A 24,423-nucleotide genomic window follows, 5' to 3' on the forward strand; every position below is an offset into this window, starting at 1 on the left:
ATCTTAAAGAGGGAGGAAAGGTTATATGGTGCCATCCCTTATGAAGGTTCAATGGAAGATTTTGTAGCGGCTTTACTGGACTGTGGCTTGGTAGATAGAGGTTTTGAAAGTAATCCTTACACATGGACAAACTCCCATATGTTCCAGAGACTAGATAGAGTAGTTTATAATCACCAATGGCTAGAGTATTTAACTATCACTAGAGTGCAGCATTTGAATAGGGATGGATCGGATCACTGTCTCTTGTTAGTCTCATGTTCAAAGTCCCTTGAAAAATCACCATCATCTTTTCGCTTTTTGCATGCCTGGGTACAACACCATGACTTTAAAAAATTTGTGGAAGCAAACTGGAAGCTTCCTATACATGATAAAGGTATGAAGGCATTCTGGAGGAAACAACTTAGATTGAAACATAACCTTAAATGGTGGAATAAAGCAGTTTTTGGTGATATCTTCCACAATCTTAAAGAAGTAGAAAAAGGAGCTGAAGTCAATGAGCTCATGTTTCAACAAGAGTAGTCTTTAGCAAACAGAATAACCTTAAACAAGTCTTATGTTCATCTTAACCATTATCTCAACGTTAAAGAGGCTTTCTGGCAGCAAAAATTTAGGTTAAAATGGTTAGTTAAAGGTGAAAGGAATACCAAATTTTTCCATATGAGAGTGTAAAAAAAAAGAAAATTAAAAGCCATATCTTCAGAATGAAAAATCCGAATTGAGGATGGATAGATGAATCGGAGTTAATACAAAACTCTGCAGTGGATTTCTTTTCTTCTCTCATGAGGACGGAACAATGTGACATATCCAGGTTCAATGATTCTCTAATCCATTCCGTTGTCTCAAAATTCGATAATGCTACTTTATATGCAGTGCCCTCATTGTAAGAGATCAAAGAAGCCATTTTTTACATTGACAAGGATAATGTTGCTGGTCTTGATGGTTTTTCTTCATATTTTTACCAACAAATGTTAGGATATTATAGCTAAAGATCTTCATTAAGCAATGGTGGATTTTTTTCAAGGAGCGATTCTGTTAAGGATTGTTACTTCGACCACACTTGTTTTGCTTCCTAAGACAAATAATGCATCAAAGTGGAGTGACTTCAGGCCAATTAGTCTTTTTACTGTGTTGAATAAAATTGTTACAAAGATTTTGGCAAATCGGTTAGCTAAAATCCTACCTTCCATTATCATAGAAAATCAGAGTGGATTTGTGGGTGGCAGATTAATAAGTGACAATATTCTGTTAGCACAAGAATTAATAAGGAGAATTGATAAAAAGGTGAAAGGTGGCAGCATAGCAATTAAACTGGACATAATGAAAGCTTATGACTACTTGGATTGGAGTTTTCTTTGCGGAATACTGCAACAATTTGGGTTTAGTTCACAATGGATTGATATGAGACAAAGGTGCATCTCCAACTGTTGGTTTTCTGTGCTTGTTAATGGTAAGGCAGTGGGCTATTTTAAATCAGAAAAGGGGTTACACCAAGGCGATTCCATCCTTCCACAGCTTTTTATTTTGGCAACAAAATATCTATCTAGAGGCTTAAATGCTCTTTTTGCCCAATATCCTTCCATACATTATTTATTTGGTTGTTCAATGTTAGTGAGTCACCTAGCATTTGCAGATGATGTGATTATTTTTACTAATTGAGCTAAATCATCTTTGTAGAAAATTCTAGCATTTTGCAGGAATGTGAAGCTGTCTCTAGGTAACGTGTAAACCACCAAAAGAGATGCTTCATTACTCATAGGAATTTAGCAAACTTTAGATGCCAAATAATATCTCAAACTACAAGCTTCACTCACTGGTGCCTGCCTATCACTTACTTAAGAGCCCCTCTATGTAAAGGCCCTAAGAAGGTAATTCTATTTGATGATCTGGTAGCAAAAATAAGGGAGCAAATCACAAGATGGGAAAATAAGCTCATGTCCCCAGGTGGCCAAATTACATTATTGAGAAGCGTTCTATCTTCTTTGCCCATTTATTTACTTCAAGTCCTTAAACCTTTTATTTGTGTTATTGAGAAAATTGAAAGGTTATTTAATAGTTTCTTGTGGGGAGATTCGGCAGAGGTTAGAAGGATTCACTGGACTTCTTGGAATAAAATCACCCTCCCATTTTCTAAAGGTGGATTAGATCTTAGGCGCATAGTTGATGTCTTTGAGGCCTTTGGTATGAAGCTTTGGTGGAGGTTTTAGTCTTGTAACAGCTTGTGGACACAATTTATGAGGCAAAAGTATTGTGTTAGTCGGATTCCCAGATATGTACAATAAAAAGTTCATAATTCTCAGACTTGGAAACGTTTGGTTATGAGCTGTCTGGTGACTGAACAATACATGAGATGGCTGATTGGTAGGGGAAAATTATTCTTTTGACATGACTGTTAGATGGGTAACAAACCTCTGGTAAATTTTTTTCCTTATTTAATTTGTCTATGACATAAGTCTGTGATTTCTTTGATACTGGTAAATGGAATGTGGACAAATTAAAAATGATACTGCTTGAGGAGATTGTTGTGGATATTTTGACAATTTTGATTGATACATCAAGCGAGGACATTGCTTATTAGGTACCTACTTTGGATGGCCAGTTCTATACCAAAAGTGCTTGGGATTTAATTCAACAAAGGCAAGCAGTAAACCTTGTGTTCAACTTTATCTAGCACACCAACATCCCTCTCTCAGCATCCTTCTTTTTGTGGAGGCTATTACTGTTAGTGTAAGCCCTACAAGCCAATCGATTTTGTGCTTGTAAAACACTATACTAATTAGTCATATTTCATGTTAAATACATTATGGATATTTTATATAATGTATAAGATATTTCTTTATCCATGAGTTTATTTATAAAAAGTTATGAGATACTTATGTAGATAAAGTCCTTGGAATATAATGGCCTTGTAAAGAAATTATAAAGGTTACAATTATGAGATTCTTATGCATCAAAGACTTGTTCCTAAATATGTTCCTGGTCATTGTATTATCAAGAATAAGGGCATTGACAATGCTCAAAGGCTAGTACATGCTAAGCCTCCTTACTTTAGAAGTAAGCAATTAATCTCATAAGTTGAAGTATGTGAGATACTTGGAGATAGTATGTAGGTGCTTGTTAAGGAACAAGTTCATTGAACATGACCCGCTATGAGAATTCCATTTGGTATTTCACTCAAGTGTCTATGAAAATACTCTCATGTGTCAGTAGTGTAAGTACTCCTTAGACTTGTGATACTAGGTCATCTTGTATGTGAATTGTCATGCTTTGATTTCACCTCTACGGGTCTGGAGATGACCATATGCTTAAACAGGGTGCTTTTGGGTATGGCATGAAGCATGCGAAGATGAATGAATATTCCAGAGAGGATTCATCATCCCAAGTGATTTGAAAGGGACATATCTCATTTGCTCCTGGCTCATATTGATTGAAAGTCCTTGGCCAAGGCAATCTTGATAGGTCAATATAGAAGCTGCAGGACTAATATGGATAAGTTAGAAAAAGGACATCGAGCCAAGCTTTCTATCTATCTGGGATATATGATGAAAGGATCGAATTACATTGAGATACTGTATACTAAAAGGTTAGTCAAATCATATTGACTCTCTTGACATTTGGGTGGTCATGATGTATTGCTAGATGCCGCTCATGATCTATAAATATAAATATAAATTCTTAATTGAATTAATTTATATTTATTGCCAACATGTTGGGAACCTAATGGGTCACACACATAAAGTGAATTGTCAAAATTAATTTGAGTTCAATTGGATGTGATCTAATTGATTTTATAAAGGCTTAATCCAATTAAGTATTGGTCTAAATCAAATATAATTTGATGGAATATTAAATAAAGGTCCAATTGGCCCAAGACATTTTACAATCCTTATTGGTTATAAAGTAGGTCAATTAACTCTATAAAAGAATCCCTTAGCCGTATCTTGAATATATAGAAGAGTTTTATTTTATTTTCTCATATGTTGAGATAGGATCATAGCCAAAAGAGAGAAACACAAGGGAGCTCAAAGTTGAGAGTTTGCTAGCACAAACTTTCGCTTAGGGATTCACACATTCTTAGTGAAGAGATTTTGGCAAATCACTATATGGATTACCATTAAAGGCAAGACAACTGTGCTACTGTGGTTTGATAAGTCCTAGTTGGTGTACAAAAGTTAAAACGAAAAGCCAATGAGGACTCCACCAAAGAAAGCAGACTTTCAGGTATGTTAAAATTTCTTTTGTGGTTTTTCTAGATTAGTTTCAATTAAAGTGATCCAGGGCTTTGGGGATTAAAATTTAATAATATTTCGCTGCGTATAAATTGTCTTAGCATGACTTAAATCCCCAACAATTACATGATTGGATTCTTATGGAGATGAGATTGAAAACCAAAGGATTCCAACTTGTGTCTAAATGTCAATGTTGTAATTCCGAGGAAACTCTTCTACATGTCTTGTGGGATAGCCTTGTGGCTAAATAGGTTTGGCATTACTTCGCAAAATTCTTTCAAATCTATGTTATTAGTCCCCAAAATGTTTCTCAAATTTTATGGGCATAGGTATATTCTGGCGATTATACAAAACAGGGTCACATTCGCACTTTATTGCCTTTATTTATCTTTTGGTTCCTATGGGTTAAAAGGAATGATGCTAAGCATAGAAACTTGGATGTGTACCCAAACCGAGAGATCTGGCTCATTTTGAAAATTATACATTAGTTGTTTCATGGGGGGCAATTCCAAAGGTGGCAATGGAGAGGGGACATTCAGATAGCTCAGATATGAGGACTAAATTTTACAGAGAAAAATACCTTCTTCGCCTAAAATAATATGTTGACATAAACCATTGACAAGTGAGTTTAAGTTAAATGTTGATGGTAGCTCTAAAAATAATTTCTAAAATGCTTCAGGTGGTGGGATATTACGTGATCATACAAGTACGTTACTATTTACATTTTCTGAAAATTTGGGATCTAAAAATTCTGTACATGCAGAATTATTAGTATTATATAGAGGACTAGTATTATGCCAAGATTATAATATTTCGAGGATTTGGATTGAGATAAATGCTATGGTTGTGATTCAAATGCTAAAGGAGGGATATCGAGGTTTTCATGACAGCAGGTATGTATTGGCCTCTATACGCCAATGCTTAACTCATTTTTCATATAGGATCTCTCACATACACAAGGAAGGAAATTAGGCAGCTGACTTGTTAGCTAATCTTGGACATCAACATCATGGACTCCAGGGTTTCTCTGATGCAGAAGGGAAGTTACGAGGTATTTTAAAATTAGATAAAATTAGTTTACCGTATGTTAGATTTAGATAAATGTAAAAGAGTGGTACTCCTCATCTTTACTTTTATTTTTTATAAGCTTATTTTAAATCCTTGTAAATAGGAAAATTACTTATCTCCTGCATTCAAAATAATTGTAAGGATGGTAATTCCTGTATTAGGAATTCTTTTTTTTCTTAATCATGTCATTTTGGTGGTACGATTTAGGTCCTCTCCCTTATGTACTTTTTATTTTAATTATCAATAAAACTAATACAGGGTAATTGGGTCTTACAAGAATTTCCAATATTCAATAAAACAAACTATTTAAATCATTGCATTTATAATAAAAAAAATACTTAATGAACTCCCTTTGACGCTTTTCTACTCATTTTGAAAATAATATATATGGAATAGAATATTTCAAAAATAAGAAAGGTTAATTATTTTATTACTGAAAAACCGGAAAGGAAAAGAAAAACAGAAAAAAAAATGGCTACGAAAATAAAAATAAACCAATATATCATAATCATAATAAATGAAAATAATATCCACAAAATAAAACAGCTTCGGGAAGCCTTTGCTTCAAAAGGCTATCCACAGCTTCTGTGTCTTCCCTTCAAACCCAAACCCAAAAACTTATTATCTTTTTCGTTGTCAACAGCGTAAATTAGAAGGCATGTCGAGAAAAGGAGGAGCTCCCTTGCAAAAGGACGCTCCATGGAGGGCCTCTGCTGGAAAATTCATCCCTAAAATCCACCACTCCCCTGTTTTGCGTCTTGCTCAAACCCCTCATTCCAATTATGCTCTAGCCGTCATGAAGGTCGCCCACCCTTTTATCCCTTCCTTCTTATCTTTATGTCTTTCCTATTTCCTGTCTCTTTTGATTTTTTTTTATTTTTTTAAATAAAAATATTGGGATTTTTCTTTTGCAGCACCCGGATCCTATAGGAAGTGGGTTAGCGACAGAGGCCATTGTGGAAGCGGCGGGACCCGAATGCATTGTTCCTGGCCAGATTACACCCGTTAGATTACTTGGTGTGAAGGTATTTTCATTCCTTTAGGAGAAGAAAAAAAAAGACTTTTTGTCTTTCTTTCTATTCTAAATTTTCAGTTTAATGCTCTCATTAAAGTGATAATTTTAATACCAAAATGGTAGTCGTTGATAAATCATCTAATGTGTTATTATCGGAACATTTTTAGATTTCTAACGACTAGCTTAAAAACAACCAGAGAGCATCCTTGTGGCCTGGAGTTTTGGCTATGAAACAGTTGCACTAGTTTAGCTTATTTACTTTATAGTTAGTCATCTTCTAGAAAAGGCTTTGTCTAGGGTTTTTGAAGATTTTGTCTGATGAGACTAGAGGGGTTGTTGCATTGGTTTTAACAAAAAACACTTGTGTAATGTTTGTATGTTGTGTTTGCAACCTTTGCTGCATGATTCTTTATCATCATTCTAATTAACTTTGGCCATACATTGACTAGTTTAGTCACCTCTCTCTTTTTCTAGATATATCTATTTTTTATGCATCCATTTGATTAAAATTTTTATTTTAAACTTTAAATTTCATATTTTTGAAAGCCTGTAATAACTTATATGTTTGGTCTAATCATTAAGTCATTTGAAGTAATATTTTGGAAAAGGCACCATAAACTCAAAAGATGTACTTTATGTTTCATCTTTAATGTGAAACTTGGTAAACTGTTGGTACCATTTATCTGGCAAAACCATTGTGTCTGATATAGAGATATCTTCCTTTTCTTATGTCCTTTGGTGTAAACTTTGCCTGGTACACGCATCATCTATTCCTTTTTTCATGTTGACAGGTGTGGCCAATTGAAGTTAACCTGAAATTTTTGGAGCCAGTTGGTAAAGAACTAAAGTTGCTTGGGAAGGTAAAACACCATAGTTCTAGATGCCCTCTCTCAGTCCTCTTAAGCACCCAGACAGATGCACTTATGGCTTTGCTCGCACTTTTAGATAAGGAACTTTTAGTTTTAATGACCTTTTCAGAGTAGAGTTGTCATATACATTTGAAATTGGTCAACATCAGAAAAGTTTTGAAGCCTTGAGATAGAGAAGTTTTGTGTTTGAAAAACATTTTTATGCCAAAATACTTTTACTGGCCTAGTTGTTCATATATTTCTTGTCTTTAGGGTTAAGGTTGTTCAGGTGGAAATGAGATTACTCTTGTTTGTCATGCTGTGCCATTTTAAGGCAGTCCAATCTATTGTATTGAATTTTTTCTAGAAATTCAAGTAATAATTTTCATGTAAGACCTACAAGAAGTTCATGTGAAATATGATTGGAAGAATATGAGCTTATGTTCTGCTTGAAATGCAGTGAACTCTTCAATTTAGATGATCAGTCCTGAGGCCTATGGTCTTATGGAGGATTTTAGATGGGGGGAGTCCAAAGCCCATGGTATGGGGAGGGTGGACCTGGAGCTCACAATTTATTGGCAGAAATGGACAGAGGGTTTTGTTGTATGCATAATTTAGATGGTTTTGGCTAGTTCTTTAGATCTTAACATATTTAGAACATTACATACTTGTATTGGATTAGAGTAGAAGATCAGATTTTCAAACTGAGATTTAGCCTCCATGTGTCTTTTTTTTCTTATATTCTTGGTTGATTCTAAAGTTTATTTTTTTTTTGGTAGTGAAAATAAGCAAAAAGAGACTTTATAAATATGGTCTGGTTTCCATACGCCTGAAGTATTGTTTGAGGAAGTACTTTGTATGAGCTTTGGCTATTGTTACTGTTAGTCTCCCCCCCCCCCCCCCCCCCGGGGACTTTTTTTTTTTTCTTTTTTCCCTTGGTTAAAAGAAAATTGCTTGTTGACGTGAAATAAGTGAATATGATAAGGGCTCATGATTAATTTGTAAGCTATTGTTAATGCAGTTCATGGATGATGCTGTCAACCTCATGAATAAGTCATTCATTGATCGCTAATGGTTAATGCATTTATGTTACTGAAAGAGGAGGTAGCAGCACATGGGCTTGCAGGCTATTCTGAAGCATTCTTGCTATGAAGAGTTGCAGCATGTAGACGAGCAGAGTGACTGTAAATAAGAAGCTTTTACTATATAATTTCTTTTTTATCATTTTTCCCCTTAAGAGGTGAAATAGTATAGGTCAGGAGAGATATGTTGGATGATATAAAGAGGCTTTGTTCCTTCTATTTTTTGGGTCATATTATGCTTTTATGGAATTTTCATCTCAGAGTCAGATACTGGTGAGAGTAATGTCTATGGGTTTTCCTTCATCAAATTAATAAAAATGGTGTGATTGGAGCTTTCACTTAGTTTGACATGTTACAAATGTTCCACTGAAAAGTTCCATTGATGTGTAATCTATGATGTGCCTGCAGTTGTATCAGTAGTCAACTAATTTAGAAGTAAAGCCAAGGAGCAATGTTTTTCATGTGAAGCTGCGTTAATATTCTTTCTATTCTATAGTGGTTTTTTCTCCTTTTTTAAAGGGGGATTATAGACCCTAAAGTAAGCTTCACAGCAGGGGCTAGGATTCAAACCGCAGCCCTGCAGGTTGGCCAACGTCCTAAAGGGGGTCGGTAAGAGGCTGAGAGCCGTAGGTGCCAAGCTCTATGGCGGCCATGACGACCACCGCACATGTTTAATTAATCTATAACGTGGTGTATGTTTGAAGTATTTCTTCTTCAAGCAGTATCCTTCCCAAAATTCTTTGCTTCATTCATAGAGCTGGCACATCAGTCATCTCCAATAAATGCCTATCATTGCGATAGGTGGCTAAGATGGGGCCATAGCCTTTTAGAAGAATGGCATTTTCCAGGACTTGGAGGGCTTCCACACCAAGGAAGATGCTGGTTAAAGGACAAAAGGGGACAAACTAGGCTGAAGTTTCTCAATGCCTAGAAGCGAAACTACAAGTAAAACCAGGTTATATTCAATGAAGAATGGAAGGGAGAAAAATGTTTAGTTCTTGACCGATGTTTCACAATGCCTTGACAAATAATTAGGATAACACTCTTACCAAGCCGAAGGAAGATGTTACTTCAAGATTCAGATTTTGATATTCTATTTCTTTAGTACCTTCTAAATCACTGTCCATATCCTTTTTCTTTCTCTTTACTGATCGGATTACGTTTACTGAAATAAAATATTGCACTTCTTAACTTTTGTTTTTAGGCAAAGGACTCTAGCCATCTGCTAACATCAAAACGAGAACTTGTAGTTGTTGAAGCAGAGTAGAACCTCTACATATACTGCCAGATATGATGATGCAAAAGGAGATAGAACTTCATCCATTTAAAGACTGTGATTGACCCAATTGGAACCTTACTAGAATGAAATCATGTAAGCCAATTGTGGACTTCCCACAAAACTAGTGTTCTCCAGCTATGGTGCCAAGTAAGATTTTCTGGTCACCCTTCGTTTTCTTTTTCTACCGCACTTTTTGCCACCTCAGTTCCTCATATAAGAAGACTTGAAACATCCCCCCCTAGTCGTCTGCAACAGAAAAAAAAAAATGGCTTACGAAACAGCTGCAGCCATGCATGGAGAAAGTTTGCGTAAAGGGCCTTGGCATGAGGATGAAGATGAGAGATTGATAACCTTTGTGAAACTTCTGGGAAGCCGGAGATGGGATTATGTAGCTAGAGTTTCTGGTATAATCCACAAGGAAGAACACTTGTGATGATTCATTTTTCTTGCATGAAAAGCTGTCTTTTCTTATAGAGAAGTTGTTAACTTTCAGGTCTGAAGAGAAGTGGCAAGAGTTGCAGGTTGAGGTGGCTGAACTATCTGCGTCCCAATATAAAGCATGGGCAGATCAGTGCTGAAGAAGAAAAGATCATCCTACAACTTCATGAGCGATGGGGCAACAAGTGAGAGTCTTTCATCATCTTGTATTTTCTTTTCAGTTTTCCTTCTCTAAAGTCTAACATACTTTTCTGCAGATGGTCAATGATTGCGCGAAGATTGCCAGGGAGAACTGATAATGAGATCAAGAACTACTGGAGAACTCATTTAAGAAAGAAAGCTCTAATTCAAGAACAAGGTGCCGTTCAATTTCCCTTTTTTTTGTTAATACCACTGGTATTAGCTCTGCCTACTTCTGCTAACAACTTCATAAGTTTTCAACAGAAAATTTTCAATTTGGAGGAGACAATGGCAAACAACTTTTCTTGTTTCAAGAAGATGGTAGCAGTGCCCAAAATTACAATGGTGAAAGCTACAAGCCTTGTAAGGATATTTTGGATACAGAAAACAGTTGTTATGATGTCGTTGGGCTGTCAGATTTCACTCTTACAAGCTCACCATATCAAACGCGGTTATCAGATTGGATACCAGAGTTTCCAAGTGATCAAAGTGAAATAAAATCTCAGCACTGTAATAGCTCGGATTCATGCTACTGTTATCCAGCATGGATTTCCGAGGAGAATGATTTATGGGGCTGTTCAGGCTCCCTCTGGAACATGGAATAAAACAAACACTGTTATAATGTGAATATGAAGAGGCTTTGAGAATGTGAAACAGAAACATTTTGCATATCATTACTGCATTATCCCTAAACGTACTTGTTTATATATACACTGTTCTCAAGGACTGAATTCAGTAACCTTTGATCTTTGATCTATGTTCAGATTCAAAAATCCTTTCACTTTTTAAAGAAATGCCTTTCTATTTTCTGTTCTGGTAAAAGGGTTTCAAAGTTAAGGAATAATAAAACACATCCAAAAAGATAAGGACTAGATGAAGATGATTACAGCTGATCACGGCTTGGAAATTGTCAAGTAAATGAAAAGTGCAATATGCTCCTGCTTTCTCTGTTTCTTGGCCTGAAGCCATGGCATGTATTTTGCAGCTTTGTTTCTTCCGATCCTGTCCAATTATATAAGACAAAGGACAACTGAAATAATTACATCATTATGAATTGTATTTGGCATTGATTAAGTAGCACTACCAAATGTGAAATCACTGACTATTTGGCTCTAACGAAAATTAAAAAACATCAGAAAATGAGGGGAAAAGGTGAAAGAAACATTGTGTAGTGTATATTATTTCTAAGAAAGGAGAAGTCACTATAGTTTCCCCCTTATATGACTTTAACTATCAAAGAAGAAAAAAGGTGAAAATGACATTCTCATTGTCCAAATTATACCTGGACTTTTTAAACCGGTTCATGGGGAAACATTCAAAGTTCAAACCATGGGATCAGAAAAAGAGCCCCATTTTCTTTTTTTCCTTTTTCCTCCGGGCGGCTTTGGGTTACAGGCGGGCGTATCGTTTAAGGGCTCGTTAGCTAGTAAAGCCAGCAATTATATGCTAATACATCTTCATGGGCCCCAAAGTTGGTCGAGTGTACCAATAAATAAACGAAGATAATCTTATCTATTTAAGCAACTAGCGAGCTAGCCTGTGAGGTGGGAGCAAAAGACAAGCCTAGCTACATGAACTGAACTGGCTTTAGTAGACGTCACACATGATTTCAAGGGGAAACAATATGGCATCCCTAAAATCTTTTCCCTTTAAAAAAATCTAGGACTTTGAATTTGGTATGATGGAACTACATCATCTTTGGTCTATCTGTCCAAACACTAATGTCTTTCAGATTTTTGTTGGCCAGAAGCTTAGATTCAGTGATTGGATACAAAGTTAAAACAGCACGAGAGACAGAGCTCGTTGGTGACAAACGAGTGGACTAGAACTGGATGCAAATCGCAAATACATCATCCTCTAGCCAGAAATGTAAAAGACATCAGTTCCAATTTGGTACCTTGAGGTAGAAGATGATCATAATATTTTATTATAGTAAATGAAATTCCTAAATAACTTTTTTAATGATTTGTATGTTTGTGAAAGAAAAGGGTCAATTTACAGTTGGTCTCATTTCTATCTGTTGAGAATCTTATATACCTGTCTGCTCAAGGGATGAGAGTACTCTTACTTGACAAGGACATGCTATAAAGCTTATCCTAGGTTCCTAATCAAAGGAGATAAGAATATCCAATTCACTCTTTTCATACTAAAGGTATAATAAATCTTCCAAAAATCTCTTAACCCAATTACCTGTCAAGTAATTAACTAGATAGGAACTCCAAAAGGTCACCACAAGCTAAAAAAGAAAGGCTAGAAACGAGTTGGTCGATGAGTATATAAAAGTGATTATTCCGTTGTGGTGGAGACAAAATTCTCTCTTAGCATGTTTGGATTCTCTAAATAAAATACCTTATCGTGCCTCAATATTATAGAGAGTTTCCATGCATGTTCTGGACATTCAATTCATCGCCTTCTTCACTTTTTATCCTCACTAAAGGCAAAGATCTTTCAATTAAAAACTTTAATTGTGAATGATGTGTTACAAGTGGAGGGGGGCAGTAGAGAAAAGAGCAGCCAGCAGATGATGGAAGTTAATTTCTGATAATCAAACACCAGCCTTTTTTTGTAAGCTGGTAGAACCAAAAAGGAAACAAAGTCATTAACTTGTCCTGTTGTTATAACATGGATGATAGGGGTATAGTGTACAACAATAAAAAGCTTGACATTGCATTAAAAAGAGAGAAAAGGGCAGGGTTAGAAAAGGGTGGTGATAGTGGCACGTTGCTTCCTGACATTTCATCTGAGTAGTCCTCGTCGCCGTCGTCTTCGCCTGAGCTGAAACCGGCTCCACCACCGTTGGCTCCACTGCTCCACTTTCCCAAGTTGTTGTCCCTGCTCGTCATCATTAAAATTTGGACTTTCTCAGAAAGTATTACAGATTTTTGCCTAGTGACCACTGAAGCATGTACATTTCTTTTTTAGTGCTAAGGAGGCTAAAATTACTTTGGAGTTTCGACCAACCATGTTGGGACCCAAAGGAGCCCAAGATGATGGCTTGGACCCAGGAATGAGAAAATTTGAATCATTGGGCATGTCCAAAACTAATCAGGCTTTGAGAAAAGCCCATCTTTCCAGTATTGGGAAACCCCATCATAATTTTGCAATGGGCTAACCCACTGGATGACATGATGGATTAGCTGATAAAAAGGGTATGTAGAGGGAGCTTTGTGAAATTTACCTAAAGAAAAAGAGTTTTAAAGGGAAAGCAAAGAGTGAAAACTGAAAAGGCGGAAAGAGAGAGAAATAGAAGGCAAAGAAAGAGTAGTAAAATTATGAATACCTGCCGCCAACTCCGAGAACACCAGAGTGCATAGTGAGCTGGTCAATGAGAACAGCAGATTTGGGCTCAACGCTGTAAGCTTTCTCATACTTGACCTCAACTCCTTCACCTGATGCCACGAAGAAGGCTCCATTGACCATTATATCACCCTCCGATCTCCAATTCCAGTCCCTCCAATCTCCTTCTGCTGTCTCAACCCGTTTTGTAACCTGCAAGCATCACCAAGTAACACGTTATACTCTGTCGCAAAAATGCTAGTCACCAGTTCATACATTTTCAGTCACTTGATCAAGAAAACTATTCATAACCCAGTTCTTAAAATAGTGCTAGGACTTGTTTCTGTTCAAAACAACAGTAAGATAAAACTATATGACATGAAAGGTTGAAGTAAGTATGACAATTTACTAGTGACGATCTGTGTTAAAAGTATAATAAGAATATTGAAAAGTGCATGACATGACGCCGTGGAATCCTTCGCTTGGATTGTTTAATGGACCAATGGGGTGCTACTGGGACTGTCCACAAAGACCTCATCTCATGGAAAATAAAGACAAGTTCGGACTGCGTGCAAACTTGTAATGGTTTCCAGCTTTAAGACCCTTCAAAAACATATCAATTACTTTCACTTTCAGACGACCCCACCTTGAAAAAGGTACATGATTTGCGGTGATTTGAGCCTTATTTCAAACTTACCAACGAACTCCTCAAAGAACCAAAAGCAAATAGCACTAGGAAGTTAGAAACGATTTACCTCCTTGGCATTAGAGTTAGAAGGAGCAGTGTAACGATTCCCTTGGCTGTTAATGGTAGGGTTACCACTACCTCCAATGGCATACATTTCCCATTGCGTGAAATCATTGTTCACCACATGTATATATCCTCGTCTGCATCTAGGCATTCTTTGAACCAATTTTTCACCGAAGTGATTAAAGGCAATGGTCACTTGCATGCCAGAGTCAGGCTTATAGTCATCGCTGTGACCCAACAGCATCACCTCATTGTGATGGGAGAAAAAATTGTTTGATATTGTGATCCCTGTTGATCCCATCACTGCATCAATCAGGCCATCCTTGCAGTGGGACAGGGAGCAATGATCTATCCAGAGGTCCTTGGAGCCAAAGATGGAGATCCCATCACCGTCTGACTCTGTTCGCCAGCCATAATGGGTTGGGCTAGACCGCACATTAGCCTCACCTGTATAGGCACAAATTTGGCAGATGTTAATACCATTTAAGAACCATTATTTGCGAAGTAAGTGTCTATGCAGAGGGTCGGAAAATGGAATTATTGAAAACGAAACAAAGGTTAAAACTTGAATTAATCTTATTTTGTGTAGTTGGGACCCTTACTTTCAAAAAAGAAATGAAAGGAATCCTAATCCCTGATGAACCTTTGTAGGATATTTGCTTCCAAAAGTGAGATAATCAATCATAAAATCTGCCTTCGCAAGTTATTCCATCTTTAAGCACTTTGTTCGAATTCTCATTCCCTAAAATTTTCTTTTCACCTACAAGCAGTGGATACTGTTGTATTCTTAAAAATAATAACATTAACAGAAAATGAACTTGAGGCTTGGAAGTGAGAGGATCTGTCATTTCTGAGTGCAAATTTTCCAAGGTGTTATCTCATTAAATGAAACTGTAAGAGGATCTATTAATCAATTCTACAACTTACCCTGTTAGGAAGCTATTTCTCATCATAAATTTATGGTAAAGGAAAGTCCTATAACTGCCACTAGTAATTTAATACACTAAATTTATAGTGTTCTTACCTGATTGAACACAGTGATGAATGTGTATATTGTGAATAATGACATTGCTGATATACTGCAGAGTAATGCACCCACCACCCACAATGTGCACATTAGCCCCACGTCCATCCAAAGTCTTGTAGCTATTAAATATGAGCTCTTGCTTGAGCTTAATGAGCATGTTACTTGGGAACACAATCCATAGCGGCTCTGTCTGAATCACAGCATATCTAAGAGTTCCAGGCTTTGGAGTAACAGCATCATCATCAGATGAATCTGTCACGATGTAATACTCACCGCCTTTGCCTCCAAGGGCGTACTGGCCAAACCCTATGGCACAGTCCGCTAGCCGCTGACGGTTGTTAGACCAGTCAGGGTCACATTTCCAGCAGTCATCTATGGGGTTGCCAGTTAGGCAATTGGATTGGTCTTTTTGGGAAATTTGGAGGGTTTGCCTTCTTGACATGGAAGCATTTACTCTCCTGCATTATTTTGGGAGAATTATTGTGATGTTAAGAGTCACATAAAAGAGTAAAGACCCTACTGAACACATACCTACCAGAAAAAAAGTGGAGTAAATAACAGAACAGAATGTGGACACCTAACAAAATTAAAGGGCAATAGGCTAAAAAGATAAAGATACAAAGAAGAGAGCTGTTAGTAGTGGAGTAACAAGGTAAAGCAAGTAATAGTACTGTAAAACCCTAGAAAACAGCTTGGATATTGCCTTAAAGATTAAAACTCAAACAAAATAAAGAACAAAATGCAAGGAAAAAATAGAATAATCCAAGAAAATGACAATGCAGAGAAGCAAAGAGAAACCTTGTTCCTTGGGTTGGGATAAAGATATTTACACTTCCGAGAACAACAGTTTGAAGCCTAAGTAATCTAAGCAAACACTCAAAATGCAGAACAGATAGATCATCACAAAGACTAAGAAACGAGGCATTTTTACTCCGAACGTAAGCCTGGCTAAGATATGCAAAAAGAAAATGACAGAGCTATAAGCTTATGGGGGAAAAAAAGGCAGCGTGCGTACTACATTGTACCTTTGAACATCTTGAACAACTTCATCAGGGTTGGGATGTGGGGTGGGAAAGGTGAGGTTGAATGTTGCTTTACCAAGTGGAGCAAATGAGCTCAGGAGAAAGAATAGGGCAATGTAGTTGCTGGGCAACATTGTTTCCGAAGAACAGTACTGTGATAAGTTGGTTATTTCCTGGGATTTTAAGTGATTTGAAAGGTTAGCTTTGCTAAAATCTAAGAATGAACATAGAATTAGAAGTTGGAGAGCTGCATTTTGGAGAAAAATTGAGTGGAAAAGATGACTGCACTGTACCTTCTCTCACTCAACTTTCTAACTCACTCTAACACTGTGCTCATGTGCGCTTTGATTTATAATCATTGTAGTAGACTTTTGGATTCATTTAATGGAGTTAAAAAGGGGAGAAAAGAAACAAACAGGGGAGGGAGAGAGAGAGTGAGTGAGAGAAACATCTTCCCTCTCTTACTCTGGGAATCCGCCCACTCTCGAGGAACTGGTGTCTAGCTTTCTTGATAATTGTGGACAATGTAGGGAGTTTTTTGTCATTCTACGTGCAGGATGGGTTTGTTGTTCAAAACAGTGTTCAGTGATTGCTGATAGGGCAATACACGAAAGAACCGTTAAACAGTGAAGAATGCAAACAGGGAACACTACTATAGAGATTGGTTAAGTCAAGCTTCAGCACTATAGCGTGAATATTCCTCTATCCTGTATTCCTGTTCCCACTTCCCATTCCTCATTCCTGGTTTCAAGACCAAAACTAAACTAGTTTCCTTGAATTCTATGGATAAAATCATGTCCTGTTAGAATATGAAAGAACTTCCTGTCTCTTTTATACAGAACATTTATCTTGTCTTTTTGTACAAAAGAGCACTTCAAATTCCAAATTACCCCACTTAACCACTTCAATTAAGCTCAAGAACTAACAGAAGAACACACACCATTTTACTAATTAAAACCTTAAACCATCCAAATAAACTAGAGAAACGTAACCTGGTCTTTTGCATCTTGTGTTATCAGTTACTTGTCTTCATCATTTTGTTAAACTTTTGATGCTGATATACACACACATTATTGTGAGGTACTTGCATGCCATAGAAGTGCAATATGAATGTGCCATGAATGACTAAATGAGTGAAGATGACACCTCGAATCATGAAATTGTTTGATCTAGAAACATAAAATAAATTGCAGCGAGTGGAAAGACAGAGACTTGAGTCGGGAACAAGATGACACATGGAAAGGAAGAAAGGCAATTCGTTTCCAAATGCTTAGGGTGGCGCAACTTGGAACAAATATTCAACTTCAAAGGCACAATGACCAATAAATTAACAACAGTATATAGTAACATAATTCCGGGGTATCCTCTAAGTTGTAAAAAGTATAGCAATGGGCAGTGGCAGTATTATAGTTTAAGAATGGATGGATGAATGGCGTGCAGACTCTCCCCGATGAATCCGGCTAGAAATGCAATACCCACTCTCTCCTCTTCTTTTCATGGACATGGGGGGACGACAAACTAAAGGAAAAACAGATCACTCTCATGAATAAAAACTGCTGCTTCCATTTTTCTGTTTCCCTTTCTTATTTTGGGTCCCTCGCTCCTCCTCTCTTTACCCTTTATCACCCTTTACATTGCTTTTCCTCCACTAATAGAGAAGGAAAGATTGTAGGATTTGGGAGCTAGAGAGGAGCGGCGTTCCTGCCCAATGGTGGCCTTTTTATCAACATGTCCAAGTTAGATTTTTGCTCTGGGTCAGTTGAATGCTACCTTCAACTCCAAGTGAAGATCATTACTATATAGAAACAAAATTATTCGCAGTGAATTCTATTATGGTGTTTCAAACAGGAAAAAATTCATATGAAGAAGTGAACTTTATTTAAGTTTTCTTCCAAATAAATGTAAGTGAATTAATTACTGACTAGAAAACCCAAATTAATCTAAACTGAAGCTTTCCCAAAATGTTATTACTTATCGGTAATCACGCAAGAAAAAGCATTTATCAAAAAAGTCAAAAGCTCTGGCCAATGTAGGAAATAGACCTAACACTCCCGTAAAATAGTTCACACCTTTTTAAAAAAAAACTATTTAAAAAAATTTAAATATTTTTTATTACACAACTTATAATTTAATTTTTAGATCAAATAGACTCTTATGATAAATAATAATTAATCAAAATGTCATTTTTTATATTTATATAATATTAACATAGAGAGTAAAAAATATCACGTGATCATTTTATTGTGTTATGTCAACATTCACTATAACACGTCAATACATATAAAATGACAAATGACGTTTTGATTAAGAATAGTCATCTGTTAATTATAAAGATTTATTTGATCTAAAGTAAAATTATAAGAGTTTTATTGAACACAATAAATGAATAAAACCTTATTCGAATTTACTTAAATAATTCAGATATGTTTTTTCTAAGTATCCAAGGCAGCATTACTCACTTTCCAGCCAAATACTAGTTACTAGTTACGTCTGAAAATGTGTAGCTTATCACGTTTGCTTTGTAATGAATTGTCAAACTGGTTGATCCAAAAGTTTGACGTTAATTAACAACGTAATACATATTTTTACCAAAACAAACTCTCGTTCATTGGAGAGAAAAAAGGTGTAGCATGTTTTACAGGCAAAGCACTGAATGCTTTCAAGTCAGAGATGCGAAATCCTGCCCCTTGGAAATATGTTGCTGACATGAGAAAGAAACTGTATTCATATTATTCCTTTCCTCTACAACATGTAAAGTGGTTGTCATGTAGACCTAAAACGACAAACAGAAGAAAGCTCAGATACTATAGAAAATTCCCTATCTTCTTCTTTAACATGAGAAAAAGAAAAAAAGAAAGAAAGAAGCTGTTGAATTAATGCATCTGTTGGATAAAGCTTTTCGGATTTAATGAAAAAAAAATCAAAAAAAAAAAAACAGGTTGGGTTTTGTGAGGCTTAAAGCCTTTTGCATCCACCTTAGATATTGGATTTTCTTTTTCTTTTATTTTAGAGAGAGGATATTATTATAGCAAGGAAGTTTTAGGACCCAAAAATTAGCAATAAAAATTAAGAAAATATAATTTCCGCCCACTGATTTTTCATATTATATATCCCAGAAAATTTAGGAGGAAAATTATTGAAAATCTCAGGACAAAAAGATGGATTTGGACATAAATTTGTAAGAGATAGGCCCTGAAATTATACAAGGAATTGGTCCCACCTTATGACTTGCACTCACAGAACAACCCTGCATGAGGGCCCAATGGAAGATTACTTTTTGACTCTTGATTATTTGGCAGGTCCCATATCTTTGAAAATTAGAGACTATTATTAATAATACCCATCATAGTCTTAGAGTATGCTGCCTTTAGTCAAATTTTACATGTCAAAAATACATTATACTCCACCTTTTACTTTAAATGGACAATCTAAGTCAAGATATAGTCAGTGAATCTTATCCAAAAACAGTAACATTATTGGCCTATATTGAAAATCATAACAAGTATTTATAAATGTTCATGCATGCTGTGACACACAAGTATAATTTTATTATATTAATTGCAAATCTCATTGGTTTCAATTGTTATATATTTTTTTTATATTTTAGCGTATCTATAAGTTATCACAACGATTTTATTACACCCTTTTAATTTCTAGTAAAAATGTTTATTTTTATTTCTAATATTTGACTAAGCAATTGATATACATTTACACTTAAAGAATAGAAATAGAATCTCCTTTCTTAATCGAATATAAAATATAAAAGTATTCAAACTTTGTTAATTTTAAGAGAATAGATTTAATCCGAATCTAATGTTTTGAATAAAAGAACACATATATACCTGTCAGGAAATTAAAAAAAAATCGAATTCTATGAATAATGAGATACTTATATCTCCCATGTTGAATTAAATACTCTAATGCACTTATACTGAATTTATAAAAGTTGATTGCTTTCTAGTTAGTAATTAGGATAGTGCGAAGGACTTAATAGGCATAGCTAGTACACCATCACCCTTGGCGTCCACAAATTCTTATGTTCTCTTTTTTCAACCACCGAATCTTGTTGAGAGCAGAAACCCCATTTTTATTTTCTCTCTTTCTTTCCCTCGGGATTGCCCAATCATTTAATCTCGAATTTTATTATCTCATTTTTTTATATATTTAAAGTCATTGAGAGGCAATATATTATATTTGATTGGTTGAGGATGGAGGGATTTAAAAGCATATATAGATCCCGTTAAAGATAACCTTTTTAGTAGTAGTTCTTGGCTTTGGTGAAACATGGTGAAGTGTGATAAAGTGAGTAGTTACCATCATGTCCATTTGGATACGCTACACTTAAAAATCATATCATCAATAAACTAAATACCAAATGGACAGGCATCATAATTGCTTCTGCCATGGCCCATTTTGATTTTTACGAAACTTTTCACCCTTTTGGGAGAACCTCACACTCCCATCAGTTTAGTTAAAGGTTTCTATAAGAGATTAAAAATCATTCTTCAATCTTTAACGGACAAAATTATGGCTTTTGTAACCCTAACTTCTGCCCATATACAGGTAAAGCCTGATGGTAAACTTGGCATGCACCTCGGGAGGGAGGTAACAATTTCTCCTTGTTTATTCATTGGCCTTTGGTGGCAAGAAGATTTTGTTCTTCCCTCGGTTGGCTTAGATTGCGGGAGGTGAACAACTTTTTCTCATTTCTTCCGGATAAAAATGAACTCCTTTTCCTAGCAAATCAAAGTTCCATGGATGAAAATTTGAAGATTCAAAACTTGTTGAAATCTTTATTTTTGTATGGGGAGAAGAGCTAGGACTGACTTTTTCCAACTTGGTTATGGTTCGAGATTATATGTAAGCCAATGTGGTAAAGGTTTTTGTCCACATATAGCGACAGTGCTCTTTAAAGTTATTATATATATTAAATATTATCATTTAATACATTGAAAATCATCGTATAAAAAATTATCAGCTATTTTATTTTATGAAAATTTTGTATTACTATAAATACCACCTTAAAATGGTCTAAGTACTCCTTAGAAAAGTCTTATGTTAAAACAGGAAAAAAAAAAGTAAAGTTTAAATTTTCCAACTCTAATTAATGAGAAGTCTTTTACAAACCTAGGGCGGCTAACCCTTAGATCTCTTGATCATTAGGTTTGTTAAGCATAGCAAAACCCTTACTGGCCCAGCCCAACTTTGACAAGTGTCAGCAATTGGGCTTTTATTGAACACCTCAATAACAAGCATAGAGTCGGAATTTGGGTAATATTAAGCTTTCACTTCGTGTCACGTGTCAAAGGTTTTAAATTTTGAAAATAAAATTCAAAATTTAAATTTGTAAATCATAAGTCTATATTTTTAACTTAAAAGATATATATAATAAGCGATAAAAAGTTTATATTTATATGCTCAATATCCATCACATCTCTTACTAATGTGATATCCGCAACATTCTATCTCATCTAATTGTGCAATGCTTCTATTGTTTTTATTCTTTACTCGTAAAAGAAAGAGACTCCTACACTAATTTTAGTCTATCTTGACCATTGTATCTTTCATAGGAACCCCATATTAGTGAAGATTCGAATCACAAGTCAAAATTTAAATTAATCTCGTACGGTCTTAAATTTTGAAAATAAAACTTAAATAAGCCTATAAATCAAAAACTCATATTTCCAATCCAAAAGACATATTTAATAGTTGGTAAAAAATCTATATTTATATTCCCAAAATCCACCTCATCTTTTAGTAATATAAAATCCGTGACACATCATTCCTTTATTTATATTTCTACACTATTTTATTTTCTTTCTTAACCTTTTATTTATATTTACAAGATAAATCTTATATTAGAAAAAATTCTACATATTATAAAAAGGAATGAAGTATATATATAAAATATTAATTATGTTCATAAACTAAATCTAATTAAATATTTTAATCCAATTACGTAATAATATTATACTATAATTTTATTAAATAATTGATTTAATTTATACAATCATCTTATCAACCGTAATCCTTATTCATACCGCGGTGCAAATCCAGAAAAACTTCCAAAATCAAAGTAGTTGATGTCCAAGCGTGTTCAAAATAAGCACACTAACAACGTTGAGAATAATTGAAGAAAATAAAATGGAGAGAACTAAGACCGTGTTAAAAAAAAAAAAAAAAGCTCATTATTTTTAAAGAAATAGAGTGTGAAACATGGAAAATGTCTTTCTTCAGAGCAACCAAATGAATGCCAACCCTCACCTTCAACCTACTCTGCTCTCCTGTTCTTTAGTACAGTTGATTGACCAAAAAATAAAAGGAAGACTTGCAACCAAATCATCATGAACAAGGCACTGCTGGTGCTGATACAAGAAGACAACAGAAATCCAGAATTCTGGAAGCAATTTAAAAGACACACATGGCAATAAACAAAAGTAAATAATTACTAGTAGAGAAACAAACCAATCAAACGCTTCTATTTCTTCTCCATGCAGTCATGTTTGACTTTAAAACCCATTATTTAGATGCAACTAGTTTCTTACATGACACTTTTTTTGTCGCTTCATCGTTTTTTTTTTTTACATTCATTGTATTCAAACTTGCCGAAACTAGACGACCTTCATGCATGGATTACTTGCATGTTTACGACCTTCACTAAAAAGGGGGGAAAAACCTGGACCCTTTCCAAGCTTGACCATGCGTTACCCAACCTTTCTTAACATATAATTAATGCAGGAAATAGAGTAGTAGTTCCATTTTGAAACAATTGCAAGCAGAGAGACTTAAGTATGATCATTGGCAGGCGTTTGATCAGATTCAGATGGTCGCTGGCCATTATCCCATGACTGCCTTGGAATGCTATGGTGATTATTTATACCAGGCTAGCCGTCAGCATCTGAACTTTCCACTGGCAGGTTCTTCTTGTCTTTGCTGGTAATGTTACCTTCAACAATCAGCATCCTTCTGTTGCTGGCAAAAGCCATGTTTGGCACAAGAAGCAGTAGGAACAATGAGAAGAACAGGAAATTCCTGGCCATGTGGCTTGGTAGTTTTAGGCTACTGCTATAGCAGTTTGGATGTTTGAAAGGCAGATAAAGAGCTACTTATAACAAGAAAAGTGGAAACAGAGAGTAGGTGGAAGGCTTAGAAAAATCTGATTGTGGAATTTCCATTAATAAGGGATCAGGTCACTAGTTATAGTTAACTGTGATATAATGCTCCATTTTCTGTGTTGCAATCGATAGTATTATCTACAAGGAGCACTGCTTATTGCAATTCAATCCCCGAATGGGAAAGTACCACCTTACCGTATGAAGGGGGCCACCAGATCCTATTATCAATACGCGTATGCATGGTATTCATAGGGAAAGGAGGATTCTGGGAAAAGATGGCAGATTTTTGAAGTAATAAAATAAGAAGACAATCTGGAGAAAGTTATATCCACCATGAAACAGGGGAGATATTATTGTTCCTGTTCTTAAACGTGTGTATCCATAACAGATGTACACGTTTGTCTTTCCATGGGTTTTTGTTTGTATCTTCAAGTCGAAGCCAGATATTTTGTCCGGTGAGAGTTCAAATAAAAGATACACGTACTCCGTCAACATAATTAAAGCAAGAGAACAACAACTAATAAGAATCGAGTACACTAACTTTGCATAAAGTCTCTGCATTAAAAAGATGGATAATTAAAAACAATGGAAGAACAAGTTCATGAAGTCTTTTAGGTTAGCTCTAACGTAGATTTGATAATTTTAAATACGATATGAGAAAATACGAGATTAAACAAGTTTGATTTAACATTAACGCGTTTCATATTTAATCATATCTAACACGTTTAATAACATGAAAATTTTCATATCTTAAAGTATCATATACAAGTAAAACATTTAAAACACGTTTAATTAATTATGTTAATTATATTTAAATATGTATATGTAACACGTTTATTAACTTGTTAAAAATTAATAATCAAATATTATTTTAACTTTATTTAAATAATTTTAAATAATTATTTTAATAAAATTTTTAAATTTTATAAAGATAATAATGTAATTATGCTATGCTCAAATCCTAATTTTGAACTTTTGTTTTGTTATATTTGATATTATTATTATTATTATTTTGTTTTGTTATAATTATTTTCATAATTATGGATTTTAAATTTAAATAATAAAATTATATTTAATTATTAATATTTTTATTTAA

The 24,423-nt window shown here is 35.1% G+C and overlaps 3 protein-coding genes across 4 annotated transcripts; 2 read left to right on the top strand and 1 right to left on the bottom strand.

The window, feature by feature from the left end:
• Positions 1-5,807: 5,807 nt before the first annotated feature.
• LOC18598053 (uncharacterized) lies at positions 5,808-8,581 on the top strand. Of its 2 annotated transcripts, XM_007027395.3 has the most exons (4): positions 5,808-6,096; positions 6,209-6,319; positions 7,101-7,169; positions 8,179-8,581. In XM_007027395.3, exons 1-4 carry the CDS (start codon positions 5,953-5,955, stop codon positions 8,227-8,229), a joined length of 375 nt encoding a protein of 124 aa, XP_007027457.3. In that variant the 5' UTR covers positions 5,808-5,952; the 3' UTR covers positions 8,230-8,581. The 2 variants fall into 2 exon arrangements, with proteins under 2 accessions (XP_007027457.3, XP_007027458.3); XM_007027396.3 differs by lacking the exon at positions 7,101-7,169 and having other exon boundaries at positions 5,837-6,096.
• A 124-nt stretch (positions 8,582-8,705) lies between these two features.
• On the top strand, positions 8,706-10,764 carry MYB27 (myb domain protein 27). Its single transcript, XM_007027397.3, has 4 exons — positions 8,706-9,922; positions 10,012-10,141; positions 10,214-10,314; positions 10,401-10,764. The coding sequence occupies exons 1-4, from the start codon at positions 9,784-9,786 to the stop codon at positions 10,739-10,741; spliced, it is 711 nt and encodes a 236-aa protein (XP_007027459.1). The 5' UTR covers positions 8,706-9,783; the 3' UTR covers positions 10,742-10,764.
• Positions 10,765-12,658: 1,894 nt separating this feature from the next.
• LOC18598055 (Pectin lyase-like superfamily protein) lies at positions 12,659-16,694 on the bottom strand. Its single transcript, XM_007027399.3, has 5 exons — positions 16,216-16,694; positions 15,188-15,648; positions 14,168-14,610; positions 13,417-13,625; positions 12,659-12,968 (listed from the first exon to the last, which is right to left on the bottom strand). Exons 1-5 carry the CDS (start codon positions 16,344-16,346, stop codon positions 12,752-12,754), a joined length of 1,461 nt encoding a protein of 486 aa, XP_007027461.3. The 5' UTR covers positions 16,347-16,694; the 3' UTR covers positions 12,659-12,751.
• Between the last annotated feature and the right edge of the window lie 7,729 nt (positions 16,695-24,423).

This window comes from Theobroma cacao, chromosome 5, assembly GCF_053813885.1.
Source record: "Theobroma cacao isolate CCN51 chromosome 5, ASM5381388v1, whole genome shotgun sequence".
Lineage (NCBI taxonomy): Eukaryota > Viridiplantae > Streptophyta > Magnoliopsida > Malvales > Malvaceae > Theobroma > Theobroma cacao.